We start from the raw sequence: 17580 nt of genomic DNA, 5'->3' as shown, positions 1-17580 counted from the left end.
CCCGCAGATCTCAAAACAACATGCACTGATAATTGAAAGTTGAATGAACCTACTGCTGTGACTATAGGGATTATGGTGAGAGGAGAATTTGCCAAAATGTTGAACTATCCCCTTAATAATACACATACACCTTATGAAGAAGAGCCATGTATTGGCTCCAAACATTGGAACATATAAATAAAAATGACATTTCTGTTTGCCTTAAGGCTTTGCAACTAATCCATGGTGCTAATGTCGATAGATGCTCATCGAATATTAGAAATTAAGCTCCATGAAACTATAGAAGAAGGAGGAGGTTCAATGTCATTAAATAGAGGATCAATCAAACCTCTAACGATGGAAAACGACATAGAAATAATGATGGAAATATGAGATTTCTGTTGGTTTCATCCAGCTGTTTTTAAACAGATCAATGGAAACGGTTTTAAATGATAGATTAATGAAAACAGACTCGTCTCTTTTCAGTGAAAATATATTTGAGAAACATTCATGTCACAGTATGAAAACAATGAACAATTTGACATTTTTGACATCAACCATACAAATCCCATCTTGTATAATTATACAGCTCTGATTGGACGTTTATTATGACACTTTTTCTTTTTATCAAACACACAAACAAAACCGAGTCATCATCATCATCATCATCACCACGACTACAAAGACTCGTCCACAAAGAGTTTGTGATTATCGTCTCCACAACGGGAGCAAAAACCAAAAAAAAAAAATCATTACAGCAGCGAGACGGAGAAATGTCAACGTTTAAATATCACATGTGATGACGTGGTTAACCATTTCACTGCCACTGTAGTTTCAGGCACTTCTTCTCCTCCTCCTCCTCCTCTTCCTCCTCCATCGCTCGTTCACCTAATGGCACTAATGTTTAGGAGAAATACCAGCTGGTCTTTACACTGATTACATTAAACAGTTTGATTTCCTGTCTGTTTTACCTTCCTCTGGTGATTTCGGCAATGATCGCTATGGTAAAAAAAACAAAAACTTTTTTTTTTCTTTTAACTTTCTTTGGGTTTTGATTTTTACGACTTATTCAAAAAAAGATGCAAACGCAAAATTCCTGAGAACTGAAAAACAACTAACTCCAGTGTTTTAAAACACAAAAATCTCCCTGGATGAGGAAACATAACAACAAACAACAACAAAAAAACATTGTTACTATAAATAAAATCTCCTAAATTCATAATTTTTCAACCAACACCAAAGTCTGAACACACACTGCTGCCACATGAACATTTTCTTTGTTTTGTCGACCGATATAAAAACACATAAATGGCTACATTTTACATTACGAACAAATAAAAAAGGCCACTTTCTCCTCTATAAACAGACAAAGACTCAAAACCCCGACAGTCTACAGTTTCATGTTTCTGTCCGATGGCTAGAAATGCTTCGATGTCACAGTGGGTTTAAAAGGCATTCACAGAGAAATCAACAGTGGTGGTGCTTTTTCTTTCTTTTTTTGTCATTTGTAATAATAAAAACTATACAGAGTGTGTGTGTATAGTGAAGAGGAAGGTGCACGTGAAGAGTTTCAACTCATTTCAACAAGTGAAGGAGGACGTACAAAAAAAAACAAACAACAGGTTTCACAAGGAGCTGAAATAAAAAGCACAATAAACGTGCTCATTGAACCATCTCTAACGTAGAGCTGACATCAGGACGTCACATGGACAAACGTCAAAAACACACACACACACAAGCCAACAAGTGTAAACCACTTATCCTTCATAGACGCCACGACTGACAGGAAATAAATATAGTACCAGAATTATTGGTTTTGAAACACGACAGCTTATAAACTGGTCAATCCAACACACACACAGTTTCTTTTTATTTACCTTTACACACACACACATACGCACACACTCACACTTTGCTGGTGTTATTAATGAAACCAGCGGCGTGTCGGTCGGTCGGTCTAACCCTGCTGCACCAGGCGGCGGTAGTGCGGCATGACCTTGCTCTCCGGGAGGTAAAGTCCCATCTCCAAGGCAACGAGCACCGGGAACTCCAGAGGAATCAGCTCCCGTCTGTTGATACGGAAACGCTCCTCCAGCTTCTGCTCATAGATGGAGAGAGAGAGGATCGTTATGACTCGGGAAGAAACGCACAAAGTGAAATGTTTTAAGTGTTTAAGTGGGTTTTGTTTCCCTGATGCTCCTGCAGAGACAGATAGGTTTATCAATACTAATGATCAGTTCTGTAGCTGAGTGAATATGAAGCATAACTTCAGTTCAGGCTCTGACGTCACTCTTAGTTCAATTAGTTGTTGTTTACAGTTTTAGCTTCATATAAACTGTCTCATGTCCAGCTGTGGTACGACACATTATAATCTAGTGTTTCCTGCCTTGTGTTGATACGTATATGTAACTTATATATGTGCATTATATCTAATATTAAGTAGGGGTACTTCACCCAAAATCGATAATTCACCAATCATCTACTCACCGTCATGCCAAGGAAGGGTTTGGAGAACTTTCAGAGTGGCAACGGAGTAGAAAATTGGTGAATTATCGATTTTGGGTGAAGTATCCCTTTAAGGAGAATTTTTAACAACAATTTATTATAAATGATCAGTGTCTAATACCTCAGGGTCTCTGCTGACTGAAGTGAACCAGCTCATGTTGAAGTTATATTGTCAGTAAATCTGGTTCTAATACTGTTCAATACTAGATATTCAAAGTATTTATATTCATTTTTGGTAACTCTTTAACTTACAGGCCGCTAATTACGTGATAATGTCAAGAAATAACAATTAATTGCATCATAATGTCTAGAAATAGACCAGAAATAATGGTCAATTGCAAGGACTTGGTGGAGAAAAATTCAGGTCTTTTCCCAAAAGATTCAAAGCATGAAAAGCATGTGTAGTCTTTTGCCTTTATTAAAAACATGACATTACTATGAAAGTGACCGTTATTTCTAGGCTATTTCTTGATACATATACACAATTAATTGTTATTTCTTGACTATTTCTTGGCATTATCATGTAATTAGCGGACTGTAAATTAAAGGGTTTTTCTATCTGTGTAGCAGTTTCCAGAGTTAGTGGTTTTAATCCACCTTTCTGTCTGTATCTCATTATATCTCACTGATACACCACACAAACAGCCTCAGTGTTTATCGTTCACTCCTAATAGTTATAAAAGATGATGTATTATGTGTATATGTTTGAATCTAGTTAAGAATTAGCGGTGGCTTAATATTCTAATTTCCTATTCAACATGTGGGGCTGTGACTTTTATTGTGAAGCAGACAGGAGGAAATGCTGCAGCTCCACCTGCCACCAGTTGCGGTTGTGTGATGTTACATCACATGAATTCATCCTGTTTTGCAGCCAAAAATAATGTCGACATGTTTTGTTTTCAAAGAGCAACAGTTTGGTTTTTTTCCAGTGTGTGTCTGTGGTCCGTGTGTGTGTGTTTGTGTGTGTTTGATTGACAGGTTGAGCAGCAACAGGAAACTGATGGAGAGAGTTGATAAACCTGCGCTGGCACCGCGAGCTGCTGTGTGTAAACTAAACTGATGTTGATAATGAAGAGTTTAAAGAGCTGCTTTGTTTTACAGTAAATGTTTTTGTTTGGTGACATGTTGTGAACTGTTGAATGGAAACACTGTTAAAATTTAAAACGTGTGGTTAAATTTTTCAGGAGATTTCATTTCATTAACCATCTTGAATAATTCAGCTTTAATCCCGACTCTTCTCACTTTGCAGAACAACAACAACAACAAAGAACCTGTTTCTAATCTTGTATAACTTGGGCGGTTGAGAGGAGGATTCTGGGTAAACATGATGCTGCGAGCGCTACAGGTTTTTCCGCTCGGTCGACTTTAAAGTTAAAAGTCGACGCGTCTTGTTCAGATCAGTGTGTTGTGTGCGTCTGTTTCTGTGTGGCTGTGTTTTTGTGTAAACTTCACTCACGTCGATGAGCTGTTTGACTTCTGGCTTCCTCAGATCGCTGCTGATCTTCGCAGCCAGCAGCACGCACGCCGCCGCCACCAGCTTCCTGTTCTGCTTGTTGAGGCGACCCTGCAGCACCAGCTTCTCAAAGTAAACAAAGGCCATCGCTATGGTGACCGGCTGCAGGCCGCACTCCTCGCTCACGGCCCGCATCTCCCTCTTCAGGCTGCAAGACGAGGAGGAGGAGGATCAGATAAGAAAGAGCCGACTGTGAGAATATCTTGTTTTCAACATAAACATCATTTAAAGGTTTAAAGGGATAGTTCAACATTTTGGCAAATTGGCTCATTGCCATAATCCCTATAGTCATAGAAGTTGGTTTGTTACCTTTAATTGTCGGTTCAAGCTATTTTTAGAACGGCGGAGCAGAGCCGTGAGCTGCTCAGAGCTACGCTACGGAGGCTCATGGGATTTCTTGGTTTCCCTCATCAAATACACAATCCAACAACTCCAAAATGCTCTGGTGGACAAGTTGTGACCTGCACATTCACCACGCTATGAGATAATAACAGAACGTTACCAGATAGAGTTGTTTTAGAGGGAAATTCATGCAAAACCGCTGATGTGCGTTGCCTTCGGGGACAGTTTTTCAGCAAGCAGTCTCTGCATTTGCCTTGAAAACAACTCTGTCTGGTAACGTTCTGTTATTATCTCATAGCGTGGTGAATGTGCAGGTCACAACTTGTCCACGAAAGCGTCCCATTAGCCTCCGTAGCGTAGCTCTGAGCAGCTCACGGCTCTGCTCCGCCGTTCTAAAAATAGCTTGCACCGACAATTAAAGGTAACGAACCTACTGCTAAAACTATAGGGATTATGGCAATGGGCCAATTTGCCAAAATGTTGAACTATATCTTTAAACTAGTTCATATTTACAGTGTTTATATTATAAAACACACACACACACACACACGTGGCTCTGCAGAGAGAAAGAACATTAGAAAGAGGCGCACAACAAACATTATTAAATCAACAAGACAAGACATGACTCAGAACAACACAACAACAACAGCAACAGCAGCACAATACAAACGCTTGTCAGGTCAAATCAAGTCATGACGACCACTGAAGTCACGAGGAAACAGAAACAGCAGCAGGAGGAGGAGGAGGAGGAGGAGGAAGGCTTCAACCTTCAGACGTCTCTCAGAGCAAAGTTTGAAAGTCAGAGCTGAATTTAATCCACGTGTACCTTCTTATCTTGCTCAGCGTCAGCTTAATGTGAGGAAACTTCTCCCTGAAGGTCTCGTTCATGTCCTTCTTCAGGTCCGACGGCTTCACGTACTCGATAACAGTCGTCTGGAGAGAGGGAGAGGAGAAGTGTCAGCGTGAATTATAGTTAATTATAGTGAATTATAGCTCCATAAAGATCCACAGTCAGGGTTCAAACACATTTTAACAAATTTCCGTGACTTGGCAGCAAGTTTTCATGAGAATACATGACCCCTAAACCGTCAATGTAGCGTGAAATATAGGAATAAAACTATGATGTAATGATGTGAATTTTTCCTTTCTTTCTTTTTCTAATTTATTCATTTATTTTTTACCTATTTATCTATTTTTCTTATTTTGCCTGCTTGGATAATAAGATTTAATGACATGTATGCAAATTTAAGAGCAACATAAAACCTATTTTTTCTTCAAATAAAAAGTTTAATAACAAAAAAAGAATAATCTTGACAGCTGTACTTTCAGACACGATATTTTTATTCATAATTTTTAAATAGGCTGTTATTAATAAGAGAGAAAAAAGCTCCATGACTTTTCCAAAACTTGTTGGGATGTACTTAAAGTCCCCCTAAAGAGGCATTGTAAAATTTGTAAAAATGCTCTGCTATGACTCTTTTTTTGATTAAAATTGCTTTCCCCCAAAAAAGTTGTGTTTTTAGCCTCTTTGAGAGTTTTTTTTTTTAAACGTCTACTATTTCTCCCTCATTGAAAAAATCCAGGTTCGAACCCTGCACAGTGCTGTAAACTGTTTTGATGAAGCTCATTTCACACACACACAGACACAGACACTCGTGTTGAGACGTTACAGTCTTGTGATGTGATCTACTGAGCAGCAATAAAATCATGTGAATGCAACATAATGGACTTATTTTTCTCTCTGAGACGAGGCCGGAGAACACTACAATGTACGAGTGAAATTAACTTGTCCTGCTCCTGATTCCTGACGTGAGAGACGATGAGTGAGTGAGACCGGGAGAAGAGCTCAGGTGGATCCACTGTGGTTAGTGTTTACACACACACAGCTTCAACCTTCACTGTGGAAACACGGCTCTGTTGTTCTAACCTCAGGTTGAAGGAGACGCAGCGTCGGCCGTAACTTTGTTGTGACTGTTTTTGTCGGATCGGTGAAATCACTGACGTGTCTGGATTTAACAGTCAAATGTTTTACAGTGTAAACAAACTTCTTGACACCACTTTTGGGATTTCTACAGGACTAACACCTGACGAATGTGTGGTGGAAATCAGGTATCGATGATTTTAACTTTCTCATCAGATCAGTTTTCAGTGCCTGCGAGCAGTATAATATAATAACGGGAATACAGAATATAATTAACTAAATTAATGATGGATGGGTAATTCTGCTAAAATTAATGATTCATTTGAATCAATTTAGCAATTTTTGCCAAACTCATTATGAGACAATGAGCCAAGTTGTTACAGCAGCAGCAGCAGCAGCAGCAGCAGCAGCAGCAGCAGCAGCAGCAGCAGCAGCGATCAGTGTTAAAACTCAGTGTTTTAAATGGAACTGTTTTCATGTAAATATCTGTTTTATTATTATTTAGACCTACAGATAAAAATCAAGAGACTTCAGGTTGGTTTCATCTGATATAATATGATATAATATGATATGATATTACAATATATAATAACAGAACGTTACCAGACAGAGTTGTTTTAGAGGTAAATTCATGCAAAACCACTGATGCGCGTTCCCGTCGGGGGCAGTTTTTCAGCAAACAGTCTCTATATTTACCTCTAAAACAACTCTGTCTGGTAACGTTGTGTTATTATCTCATAGCGTGGTGAATGTGCAGGTCACAACTTGTCCACCAGAGCATTTTGGAGTTGTTGGATTGTGTATTTGATGAGTTTGATGAGGGAAACCAAGACCCGCCGTTCTAAAAACAGCTTGCACCAACAATTAAAGGTAATGAACCTACTGCTATATGACTATAGGGATTATGGCAGTGGGCCAATGGATTTGCCAAAATGTTGAAATATCCCTTTAACTTTGTGTGTAAATGGATTCTCACCACATATGATGCAAAGATCAGGACCCTCTTGTGTCTCCCACACGGCCACTGAGGGTCGCTGAGCAGGTTGGGGTCGTACTCTGTCACCTCCTCCGCGCCTGGAAACAACAACAACACGGTTAGAAACGGTGAGTGTAGCGACCGGTGACGCACCAGGTGTGTGTTTCTGTGTGTTTCTGTGTGTTAATGTGTGTTAATGTGTGTTCATGGTTCAATTTAAGACGCACTAGGGTCCGGCACCGCGGCGGTGTTGTTGGATCGAGCCAGGGTGAAGTTTCTCTGCCCGTTGCCACGTAAACGCGACTGAGCCGGGGTCTGAGTCGTCGTGCAGCTCTCGGGAACTCCGCCGCCGCCGCCGCCGCCGCCGCCACCGCCACCGCCCTTCTGCCTCACCAAGGCGTTGGTCGGATACAGGAACTGAGCGTAGGACACCGTCTGAGGAGGAAGAAGAAGAAGAAGAAGAGGACGACGTTCAGAGTGAGACAATATAATGACGATAATTCATCATCTGACACTGTATCGGAGGTCTGTAACGGTGTTTTATCAACAGTTTACAGAGGTTTTACGTTGAATTTGTTTCCTCTGACCGATGTTTAGGATGTACAAGAAGTCTGAACTGTGATGTCACATTATAGGAGCTGTGAAATACAAACACAGGTGCAACTGCTCTGAGTCTGAACAGTTATAGAAGATCCTTCGTACCTTCAGCCATCAGGCTTTTTAATTCTGAGTTGACAGACAAATGAATTTCCCTTTGGGGATTAATAAAGTAATTTGTATTTGTAACAATAAACTTCATTGTGAATGAAGTCTTTACACTATGAGAGTTTATCTAAAAATCAACACAGCTCTAATCACAGCACTGTCGTCCTCTCGCTGAGCACTTTATTAGGAACGTCCACACACCATTCATGTAATCAGCCAATCATACACTAGCGCTGGGTTTAAAAAAATCGATTTTCCGATTCATATCACTCTTGATTTGAAAGATCCGATATCGATTCATAAAATCCTTAGATCGATCTTTTATCGCATGTCATCTCCTATTTCCTATTTCCTCTGTTAGTCCCGTGCAGCTGCACTGTTGAACTTAAACAACATCATTATTTCTTCCATCTTTGTACAATTTGCAGCATCAGTTCTGTGAAAATCTCTTTCATGACGAAGCAAAACTGGTTTCAAAACCGAAATATCTCTGAGTGAATCAATATTGAATCAAATCGAATCAAATTGATTCAGTAAATCCGTAGCGATATGAAGCCCAGCCCCATCATACAGTAGTGATGTCATACTGAGACAAGGAGGCTGCACGAACAACATGGAACAGGACCAGATGTGCCGTTGTTTCCTCTTTTCACCGACAGCTCCACTCTCCTTTACTAACACTAACTACTGTTATTGTTGAGGCCAGAGAATTGTGGGATTTGTGGGTTTTGACCAATCGCAGGTTGTGCTCTTTCTTTTTGTGATTTTCCCGGTTCACACATGTTTGTTTTTTTTAGGGGCAAATGCGAGTGAAATGCTCGCCCATGGTGGGCATAAGAAAATGTAAGACCTGTCTAAAATTATTTAAGACTTGAACACAATAATTCAACAAATTTAAGACATTTTAAGACCTAAAATTTAGATTTTCACATTTTAGACTTTTTAAGACCTCGCGGATACCCTGTTATTTCATATAAAAGTTTAAGTGCATGCATATTTTATGATGCTGTGTATTATATATTATATATTTAAGACCATCTTAGAAATTTCTAATAAATTTAATACTTTTTAAGGCCTTAATTTTAGATACATGAATTTAAGACTTTTTAAGGATCCGCGGATACCCTGAGAAGTTGTGCGCTCGCAGCAGGACAGATAATCAGATGGATAATCGGTTAAGTTAATAATTTCACTTAATGTGGCCATGAATAAATTAATTTCGATGTTTCGCCTGTTATTAAACGCAAATCTTGAATAGGTCTCCGCTGTTTTCACATTTAAAAAGGTCTTTGTTGTCTTTGTACAGAGACAATATGAGATTTGCTTGTAGCCACAGCACTTAAAAAACCCACTGTAACCTATTTTCATAGGCACACCAGCCTCGCTTTCAATAAAACACACACTCGCATTCCATAATTGCGATCAGTGAAATATATGAAAACAATAAAATACAATTTAAAAATGAGAGAAAAAAAATCCAAATTCTTCGACATATTTAAACTTAAAAAAAAGAAAGAAAAAGTAACGCAATAGTTACTTTCCCTGGTAACTAGTTACTATTATAGTGAAGTAGTGGAGTTACTAACTCAGTTATGTTCCCAACACTGGTAATAACCTCCAAAACTTCTCAACATGTAGACGAGTGCAGCAGCCGAAGACCACGTCAGGTTTCAGTTCCCTGAGCAGAGAAGAGAAACCTGAGGCTCATCGACGGTGGACAGACGACGGCCGGTACGAGTCTGGATCGGCGCTGAAGCGGCAGATGGTCGAGTCGGAGGAACCTGGAGTCGACAGCATGAATCCACAGGAACCGACCGGCCTCATGACCACGGGCCAGACTGACGGTCAGATACTGTGTGGAGTGTTTATCTTAAGCTCTCTGGGCCTGAACATTAATTAATTGTGGTTTAACGACACCGCCACAGTGTCTGGTGTATTATCATCATTATTATAATATTGTTTGTATTGTTGCTGACACTGCACATCATCACTTCATGTCACATTCAGACCAACGACGTCTTGTTAAGTTCATGCCTCAGAGTATTGAGCCTGTTTCTGAGAGTGAAGACAGGCCAGCTAACTTTATTAATACTTAGCACTAAGAGTACCGGTAAGTCTGGCTGTTGTTTATTCTACCTGTAAACACAGTGAACCGTCAAGGCTGCTGTGGCGATGCAGGGACAGACAGAACTACTGCAGAACAGGAGACATTAAGAAAAGCTTCAGATTCATTCTTTTACACCTAAAATATTAGGAAACTAGAGCCCCAGGTTGAAATTACCTGGAACTGTCCTTTAAAGGGGAAGTCCGCTCGGTTTTCCGCTGTTTTGGTTACGCCCTTCTCTTCCATGTGCATTTGTTTACAACGAAGCCAGCGAAAAATCAATAAATGGAGCGACCGGATAACGTTACATAACAGATACGATGTTACGACGTGTGTGTTTGTGTAGTCTTAACCGTCATGAACAAAAGATTACGGGTTATGGAGCGCGTTTGTGTCTCCGAGTGCAGAGACGAGAGCTGGGACACCGGGGCGGCGACCGAGTAACTACCGTACACTGATGTTGCAGGGTTGGTTTTCAGCCCTGAGACGCCAGGTGAAGGCAGAGAGGCTCCGTTCTCACTCGTAACAAGTCACAACAAGTCACTTCCGGGGCGCTGCGCAGTAGCGACTCGGGCCGTAGTGTGGTGACTGCAACTCGCCTTTTCTGAGTCCGACCTGAGATCATGCTCATCTTTTATAATGCTGTTCTTGGTAGCATCATTAGATATGGCATGGCGGCATGGTTCGGCACACTAACAGTACAGTCAAAAACTAGACTGGCAAATATAGTGAAAACAGCAATGAAAGTAATCGGGTCAAATAACCAACCCCTGCCCTTGCAGTCTGTTTATGAGACGTCTGTAATCAGACAGGCAAACAGAATCGTGCAGGACCCGTCCCATGTGTTGTTCTGGGAATACGGATTGTTACCCTCAGGGAAACGCTGTAGAGCCATCCGCTGCAAAAGCAACCGCCTTAAACTTTCTTTTCTACCCACCTCCATTTCTCTTATTAACAAATTGCGCTCGCCTAATTAGTAGGGTAGTTACTTACTACTATTTTTTACTTATTTATTAACAGTGGTGCCTTATCTTTTATGGTCTAAGGACAGAGGATCTAAGGACAGAGGATGTTGCTACGATGCCATGTAAAGCCCTTTGAGACAAACTGTTTGTAAAAACGGGCTATACAAATAAAATTGTAACACTGTTCAAATGATTTGCTCTTACTCTTGTATTCTGTGTTGTTCTTGTATATTTTAGCAAGTATCGGGGTGTGCAATAGTTTATTATTGTCTATTAGTGCTGTCTGTCCTTCTTGCTCTCACTGCTACTGTGTGTCATCGTACGTTTGGTGCTCTGTCGTTATCATGTGCTTGTACTGTGATGTTGTTGTCATGTGGCTGTTGTGTGCTACGTTTCCTGTGTTGTGTCTGTTTGTAAGGCGATACAGTCTACAGTCTGCACTTCTGCCCACAATGAATTTCCCTCTGGGACAATAAAGTATATCTTATCTTATCTTATCTTATCTTATCTTACAAGTCATGTAGTTATCACAATTACTCCGGAGCTTTTTAATTAAGGTAAAAATGTAGCATAGCAACGGGAGAAATCCTGCTTAGTTCCTCTTTAATAAAGACCCCCTGTAGGTGAGTGTATGAGGTATTTACCTTGCCGCTGGCGCCCAGCTCCACGCCCTCCAGGCAGGGCAGCAGGTCGGCCGTCACCACCGAGGACAGCCTCTGTCTCTGAGCCTCCAGTTTAGGATCACTGTTCAGAAAGAGTCACATTGATTTCACGTTCACCCGCACGGCTCACACACACACACACACTAACACACACAGTAACCTCTGCTGAGAATGACATGGATCATAAAGGAAACATGGAACATGGAAACATAAAAGCAAAGTGGTGGTGGATGTGGGTGGTGGATGTGGGTGGTGGTGGGTGGGTGCTCTCTGCCAGGGACGGTGCTTCTTTGTACCTGAGGTGTGCACTCTCTCCATACGGCAGCACTGAGAAAGCAGCGTATAGCGACCGCTTGGCACAAATCAGCATGATCCTGCAGGACACAGCAAGTACAGGCAGACAAAACAGATGGTGTGTCAGTCTACAAGCAACAAGGGGCCGTCACTGCTGCTCTCTCACACACACACACACACACACATAAACACACACACTGAGACGACATGCATCAGTGCCGGAGCTGCAGTGACAGCGAAATCAGTCACAGAGCCACTTCTGTTCATGTCGCTACCAAAGATGGACGACTAGTCGGCAGCTTCCACCGACGAGAGGGAGAGGAACCTGAAGGCTGCTCAGGTTTTATCTCCACAGCAAAGTCACTGAGACAAGAAGACGGACTGATAAATAATGATAATCATCTGAAAATTAAACAGTACAGTAAAAATGAAATATTCTTTCATGTCTGTTGGTTTTATTCTGATTCCAAATGTGAATATTTTATTTATAGAGTTTTATCTATGATGATTGACTGTAGCTGATGGACCAGGAGTTTGATAGAAGAAACTGGGACGGTGTAATATTTATGAACTAAGTTTGAACTAAGGAATGTGTTATTGAAGCTTCGATTGATTGTGATTGTGATTGACTGTAAATAATTTGTGCAAAAGATCGAATAAACTAAACTAAACAGACAATTTTCACCACTTCCTGAGGTTTTGGAAGAACACCAAACTGATTATTTCAGAAAGTAGTAACAATAATAACCATTGATCTCTCTGATCAGCCAGATGATTGTTGTTCTTGAGGAGGAAGTGTTTCCAGGATCCTCAAATACTCTCTGGATCCAAAATATATTCTGTATGTCGCTCAATAAAAAACTATTTTCTCTGGATTTTTTCCAAATTTAAGAAAAAGATGACTTCTTGCCAACATTTAATGTTTTTCTAAAACATCTATTATTTGGTATAATAATGTCAGAAAATAGTTGAAATCATCTAGATCATGAAATAGATTCTCCTAATCCAGGTTGATGGACAACTACTGATCAAAATACAAAATATAAATGAGTAATATCGTATAAAATGTAAAGGTTTTCATTATCAGTTTGATTCGCTCATTGTTTCTTGATTAGTTGATAAGTTTGTTATGTAAAATCAAGTTTATTTATTGTTGGAGCTCTAATGTTTTGTCCATTTTTCCTTCATAAATAATTTAAAATCCAGATCCAAATAGTTTTTTCTGTGGATGAAAAGATAAACTGACTGATGGATGAAGGTTTCCACAGGACGGATCGTTTGTTTTTAATGCAGAACAGTTTTTAAGAGTTTTGGAGGTTTCTACAAACGCCTCCTTCACAGAGATCACAGGTTTTTATTTAGAAAACTCACAGATACTTGTCTCAGCCACTTGTCTGCAGCGTTAAAACAAGACAGAGAGAGAGAGAGAGGCCCAGACTCGGGGGCTGGACCACATAAAAACCAGGAGCAGGCGGCTGCTGCCAAACGCTGTAAACTAAACATTCAACTAGACCTGGCAGAAAAACTCTACAACACTACTCTACAACACAACGACTGAACTCTGCTGCTGCACCACCACAACACAACCAGCAGTGAACAACACAACACCGCTAGAGAGGAGCACACTGACTGCACAAACACCGGAGGCTTCATCATCTCTACACAAAAACACCGATCAATAACCTCCAGTCAGCAGCAGCAGCAGCAAACAACCAGGTCAGACCTGGAGGAAAAGACATCACATCTCTTACCGGGGACAATATCTCAACACATAATCTACTGCTGTTAATTAGCTTAGTTATATAACTCTGTTAGCTTTGCCTCAAACACAAGCTATGTGTGTGTGTCTGTGTGTGACTCAAATAGAAACAGAGGGCCACACCTGTGCGACAGTCGACTCGACATCATTGTTTGACACATACCAGCAGAGAACATACACAACACACACACACTCATCGACACACAGCAGCGTGTAGGTGGGTGGGTTATGAACATGGAGCCGTGTCACATTACACGATGAGATGTGGAGGGGAAATGAAAAAAAAAAAGAACTAGTGGGAAAAAAAACAAATAAAATCCATCGATGACGTGTTTTCATCAATAACAAACTCTGCACAGGAAGATTTTCCAGAAGAAAACAAAAAGAATCCCAATAAACTCTGTTGTTTTCTGTTTCACTCGAACTTCAAGCTCCACAAATACCCAGAAGTGTGATGATGATGATGATATTTCAGTCCAGTCTTGCAGAAGGGGGGCTGGGGGGGGGTTACCTCACTGTTGGTGCAATAGGGGTGTTACATTTCCACACTGCACCTCTTTTGGCTTTTGCTAAGCTTCCAAGGGTGATTAATTTCACTGTAGCAATCGCCACTCAGCAGCTGTAGCGCTGTTATTCGTCTGCAGGCCAAACTAAGTCTCTGCCAAGACTCTGTTAAGCAGCTTATTACAATACTAGCGAGAGGACTGTGTGTGTGTGTGTGTGTGTGTGTGTGTGTGTGTGCAACACAGCTAAGAGAGAGAGGGGCCCGTTTCAGAGTCCAGAGTAAAAACAGCCCCTTTTGTTTGTTTTTTTGCAGGGGGTGGTGGGAAGATTGGTATAATAATTCAAGAGTTATTCATGTATTCAGCCTCTGCAGTCTGTATGTAAATGTGTTTGTGTATGTGTATAGATGAATGGATGGATGTTGGAGACTCACCTGCATCCTCTGGTGTCGTACTGCCTCATGCTCTTGATGAAGTGGACTTTCTTTGGCACCTTGGGTCCAGGAGATCCAGACACGTTTCTCAACCTAGGGTGAAGAGTAAGAATGAAAAACAAAACAAAACATTAACAACATAAACCAAATGAAAGGACCTCAAATCTGCTCTTTAGCATCACAGGTTTAGAGGTAAAGGACAAAGTAGAAGATCAAATCCAATCATGCCAATCAAAGAGAAACAAGATCTGTTAAAAGGGTTTTTCATGGAGTTTTTCCTCAGTCGATGTGAGGGTCTAAGGGCAGAGGATGTTGTTATGATGCCATGTAAAGCCCTTTGAGACAAACTGTTTGTAAAAACGGGCTATACAAATAAAATTGCCTTGCCTTGCCTAATAAGTGACACCATTAATATGACAACTGATGAGAGATGTGTTATTGATTTTAAAGCAGGGAAATGACACAAATTCATCAATGAAACAGTAATAATACAGGACATAAAGGAGCAGTGTTCATCCCTTATTGTAAATCCACAGAAAACTGTTCATATATGTAATATTTTCGCTTAAAATACACATATATATCGCTATAAGAGAACGAAAGTGGGTTTGTCTGATGATAACTGGTGCTTTCATTTTATGCGGAAGTCGGTTAAAGGCCCACGGTGACGGTAGTGACACACCGCCCACAGACCGTGGCTCACCTCTGCCGTGAATCCTGGGGGTTCCCGGCGGTGGTGGTGGCCGGGCTGAGCGCGGCCGGTGTGGACCGGACCCGGGAGCAGGGCTGGTGGTGTCCGGTACCGGGGGCTGGGGACAGGGGGGTGTCCGGGGTGAGCAGCGTCTCGGCCTCCAAAAATACCTCGTTGGCTCCGACAGCACTGGCTCCGGCGGCGGCGGCAGGTCCCCCCGGAGACATGACCAAAGAAGGTCGAGCCGGACTCAGCCCCACCAGCCCCCCGGGGCAGCTGGACGCCGAGCCGCCGCCGCCGCCGCCGGCCGCCGCGGGGGGCTCCGTCACCTCGGCGACCGGTCCGTGGCTCTCCGCCGCCGGGGGCACGAGCACGACCGTTGTCGAGCCGCCGCCAACGTCTCTGTCCCGCAGTCGGTTCTCCTCGGTCGCTTTTTGGTCGGCGTTTCCATCGATAAACTGACACTGGGGGCGTCCGTCTAGTGAGATATTGTTGAGGAATAAAAGAGCCGCCTGTCTCCTCCGGGAGTCCTTCGCTTTCCTCCGCTGCTCTCGGTGAATCTTGGCCGGTTTACTGCTGCTGCCGGTGGACTGCAGACCGCAGACAGCGGTCGCCATTCTAGTTTGAAATGTGGCTGTTGAACGCGAAGGCAACTAGCGACCGGTACCAGAGCGTTGGCCCCGCCCCGTCTGCGTTCTGATTGGCTGCGGCGGTAATTATGCGGGGAATAACGTTCTTACCTTGTAAATACTCGCAGGCGATTGGATAAGAGACATATATGCAAATATATTATTGGTGACAGCATTTGATTGGTTGAGTGGGAGACGTGGGCGGTGCCCTGGAAACAAAGAGACATTTAAAACCTGTTTAAAACCAGTAACTTCACTGATTCACGTTATTTCTGCAAAACAAACGTGATTCAAGAGAAGGGCTTTCTGTCAGTTGTGTTTTATTAATCAATAACACAATAATTCTTTATACAGAGTTATATGGGTTCTCCAGCTTTGTCATGTGTGTGTGTGTGTGTGTGTGTGTGTGTGTGTGTGTGTGTGTGTGTGTGTGTGTGTGTGTGTGTGTGTGTGTGCGTGTGTGTGTGTGTGCGTGCTTATTAACAGTTAATGAATCACTTATTAATGTTTTATTCATTAGTTATTATAAGACATTAATAAGGTCATGTTCTGGTTTCCAGTTTGGCTGATGTTTCTACTTTGTATTTGGTAATAATGCAGTCATTCATTATATGTTCATAAATAAAGCTTTTGGGTTTCTCACTTTGATAGTTTTTTTTTAAGAACAACAATCCACTCAGTTGTCATTGATGAGAAGGTCTTAATTTATGAATTTTAGTCCAAAAACCACTCTGCAACAGCTTGTTTGAAGAGACTATTTGATGAGTTTGATCAAAAACAAATGGATCAAAGAATCCAGAGTTGTAAAGAACCACTAGGCTTTTCTAGTTCTAAATCCGTTCCACCCTCTGTTTTTCAAAGAGGAAATAAAAATAAAAAAACACTTGTGTGAAATACTGAACATTTTTAGCGACACATTATTAACAATTATGCACTGTAACAGAATTCGACATAAATGTTGTTTATATATCTACTTACCGGTATATTCATCTCACTGTATTCAACTGAATCACCATTCGTCCTAAAACTCTGGTGGTTTCTACATCAGGGTGTTTTCCTTTCCAGAAAACTGCACCAGTGATCTGTTTAGCATTTGAGAACAAATCTGTGTGAAACTGAGTGATCAAAGACGACTGGCTCATGCAAACAAACAGCTCGGCTGCTTGTTCTTCTTCTCGTTTCACCACTGCAGCAGGAGTTAACAGAACAGTTATCACATTTCCATTTTAGTTTCACACCTCATTGACTTGTAAACACGAAGCTCGGCTGAATCTTGTTTCTCTGAGGTGTGAATTCTTCTTTCTCCTCCTGACTGGGGGCGATCAATAGAAAACCCTGCTCCTGTACAGTAATCCCTTCACAGTTTAAAAAAGGAATTGGAGATAATCAATGAGTTCATCACTGACATTTGTGCAGGGGCGGGTCTTCCATGGTGACACAGGGGGGCACCTGCCCCCCCTGCAATCTAATTGGCCACCCTGTGTGCCCCCCCAATGGTCATTAACTTGTGGCAATGTCAGTCATTGTGTAAAGCTCTTTCCCACTGCCATGTTCACTGTAAAGAGCTGTAAGCACAAACTTCTGACTAAGGCTCAACT

The 17580-nt window shown here is 41.5% G+C and overlaps 1 protein-coding gene across 1 annotated transcript; it reads right to left on the bottom strand.

Annotated features, from left to right (window-relative positions):
- Positions 1–465: 465 nt before the first annotated feature.
- Positions 466–16032, bottom strand: cables2a (Cdk5 and Abl enzyme substrate 2a). The gene is made up of 9 exons (XM_085782797.1): positions 15366–16032; positions 14663–14755; positions 11969–12046; positions 11655–11754; positions 7464–7671; positions 7237–7334; positions 5166–5272; positions 3941–4145; positions 466–2077 (listed from the first exon to the last, which is right to left on the bottom strand). Exons 1-9 carry the CDS (start codon positions 15968–15970, stop codon positions 1937–1939), a joined length of 1635 nt encoding a protein of 544 aa, XP_085638923.1. The 5' UTR covers positions 15971–16032; the 3' UTR covers positions 466–1936.
- Between the last annotated feature and the right edge of the window lie 1548 nt (positions 16033–17580).

Source organism: Trachurus japonicus, chromosome 7, assembly GCF_045865225.1.
Source record: "Trachurus japonicus isolate A0001 chromosome 7, Traja_1.0".
Taxonomy (NCBI): Eukaryota; Metazoa; Chordata; class Actinopteri; order Carangiformes; family Carangidae; genus Trachurus; species Trachurus japonicus.
This window is presented reverse-complemented; position numbering and strand designations above follow the sequence as displayed.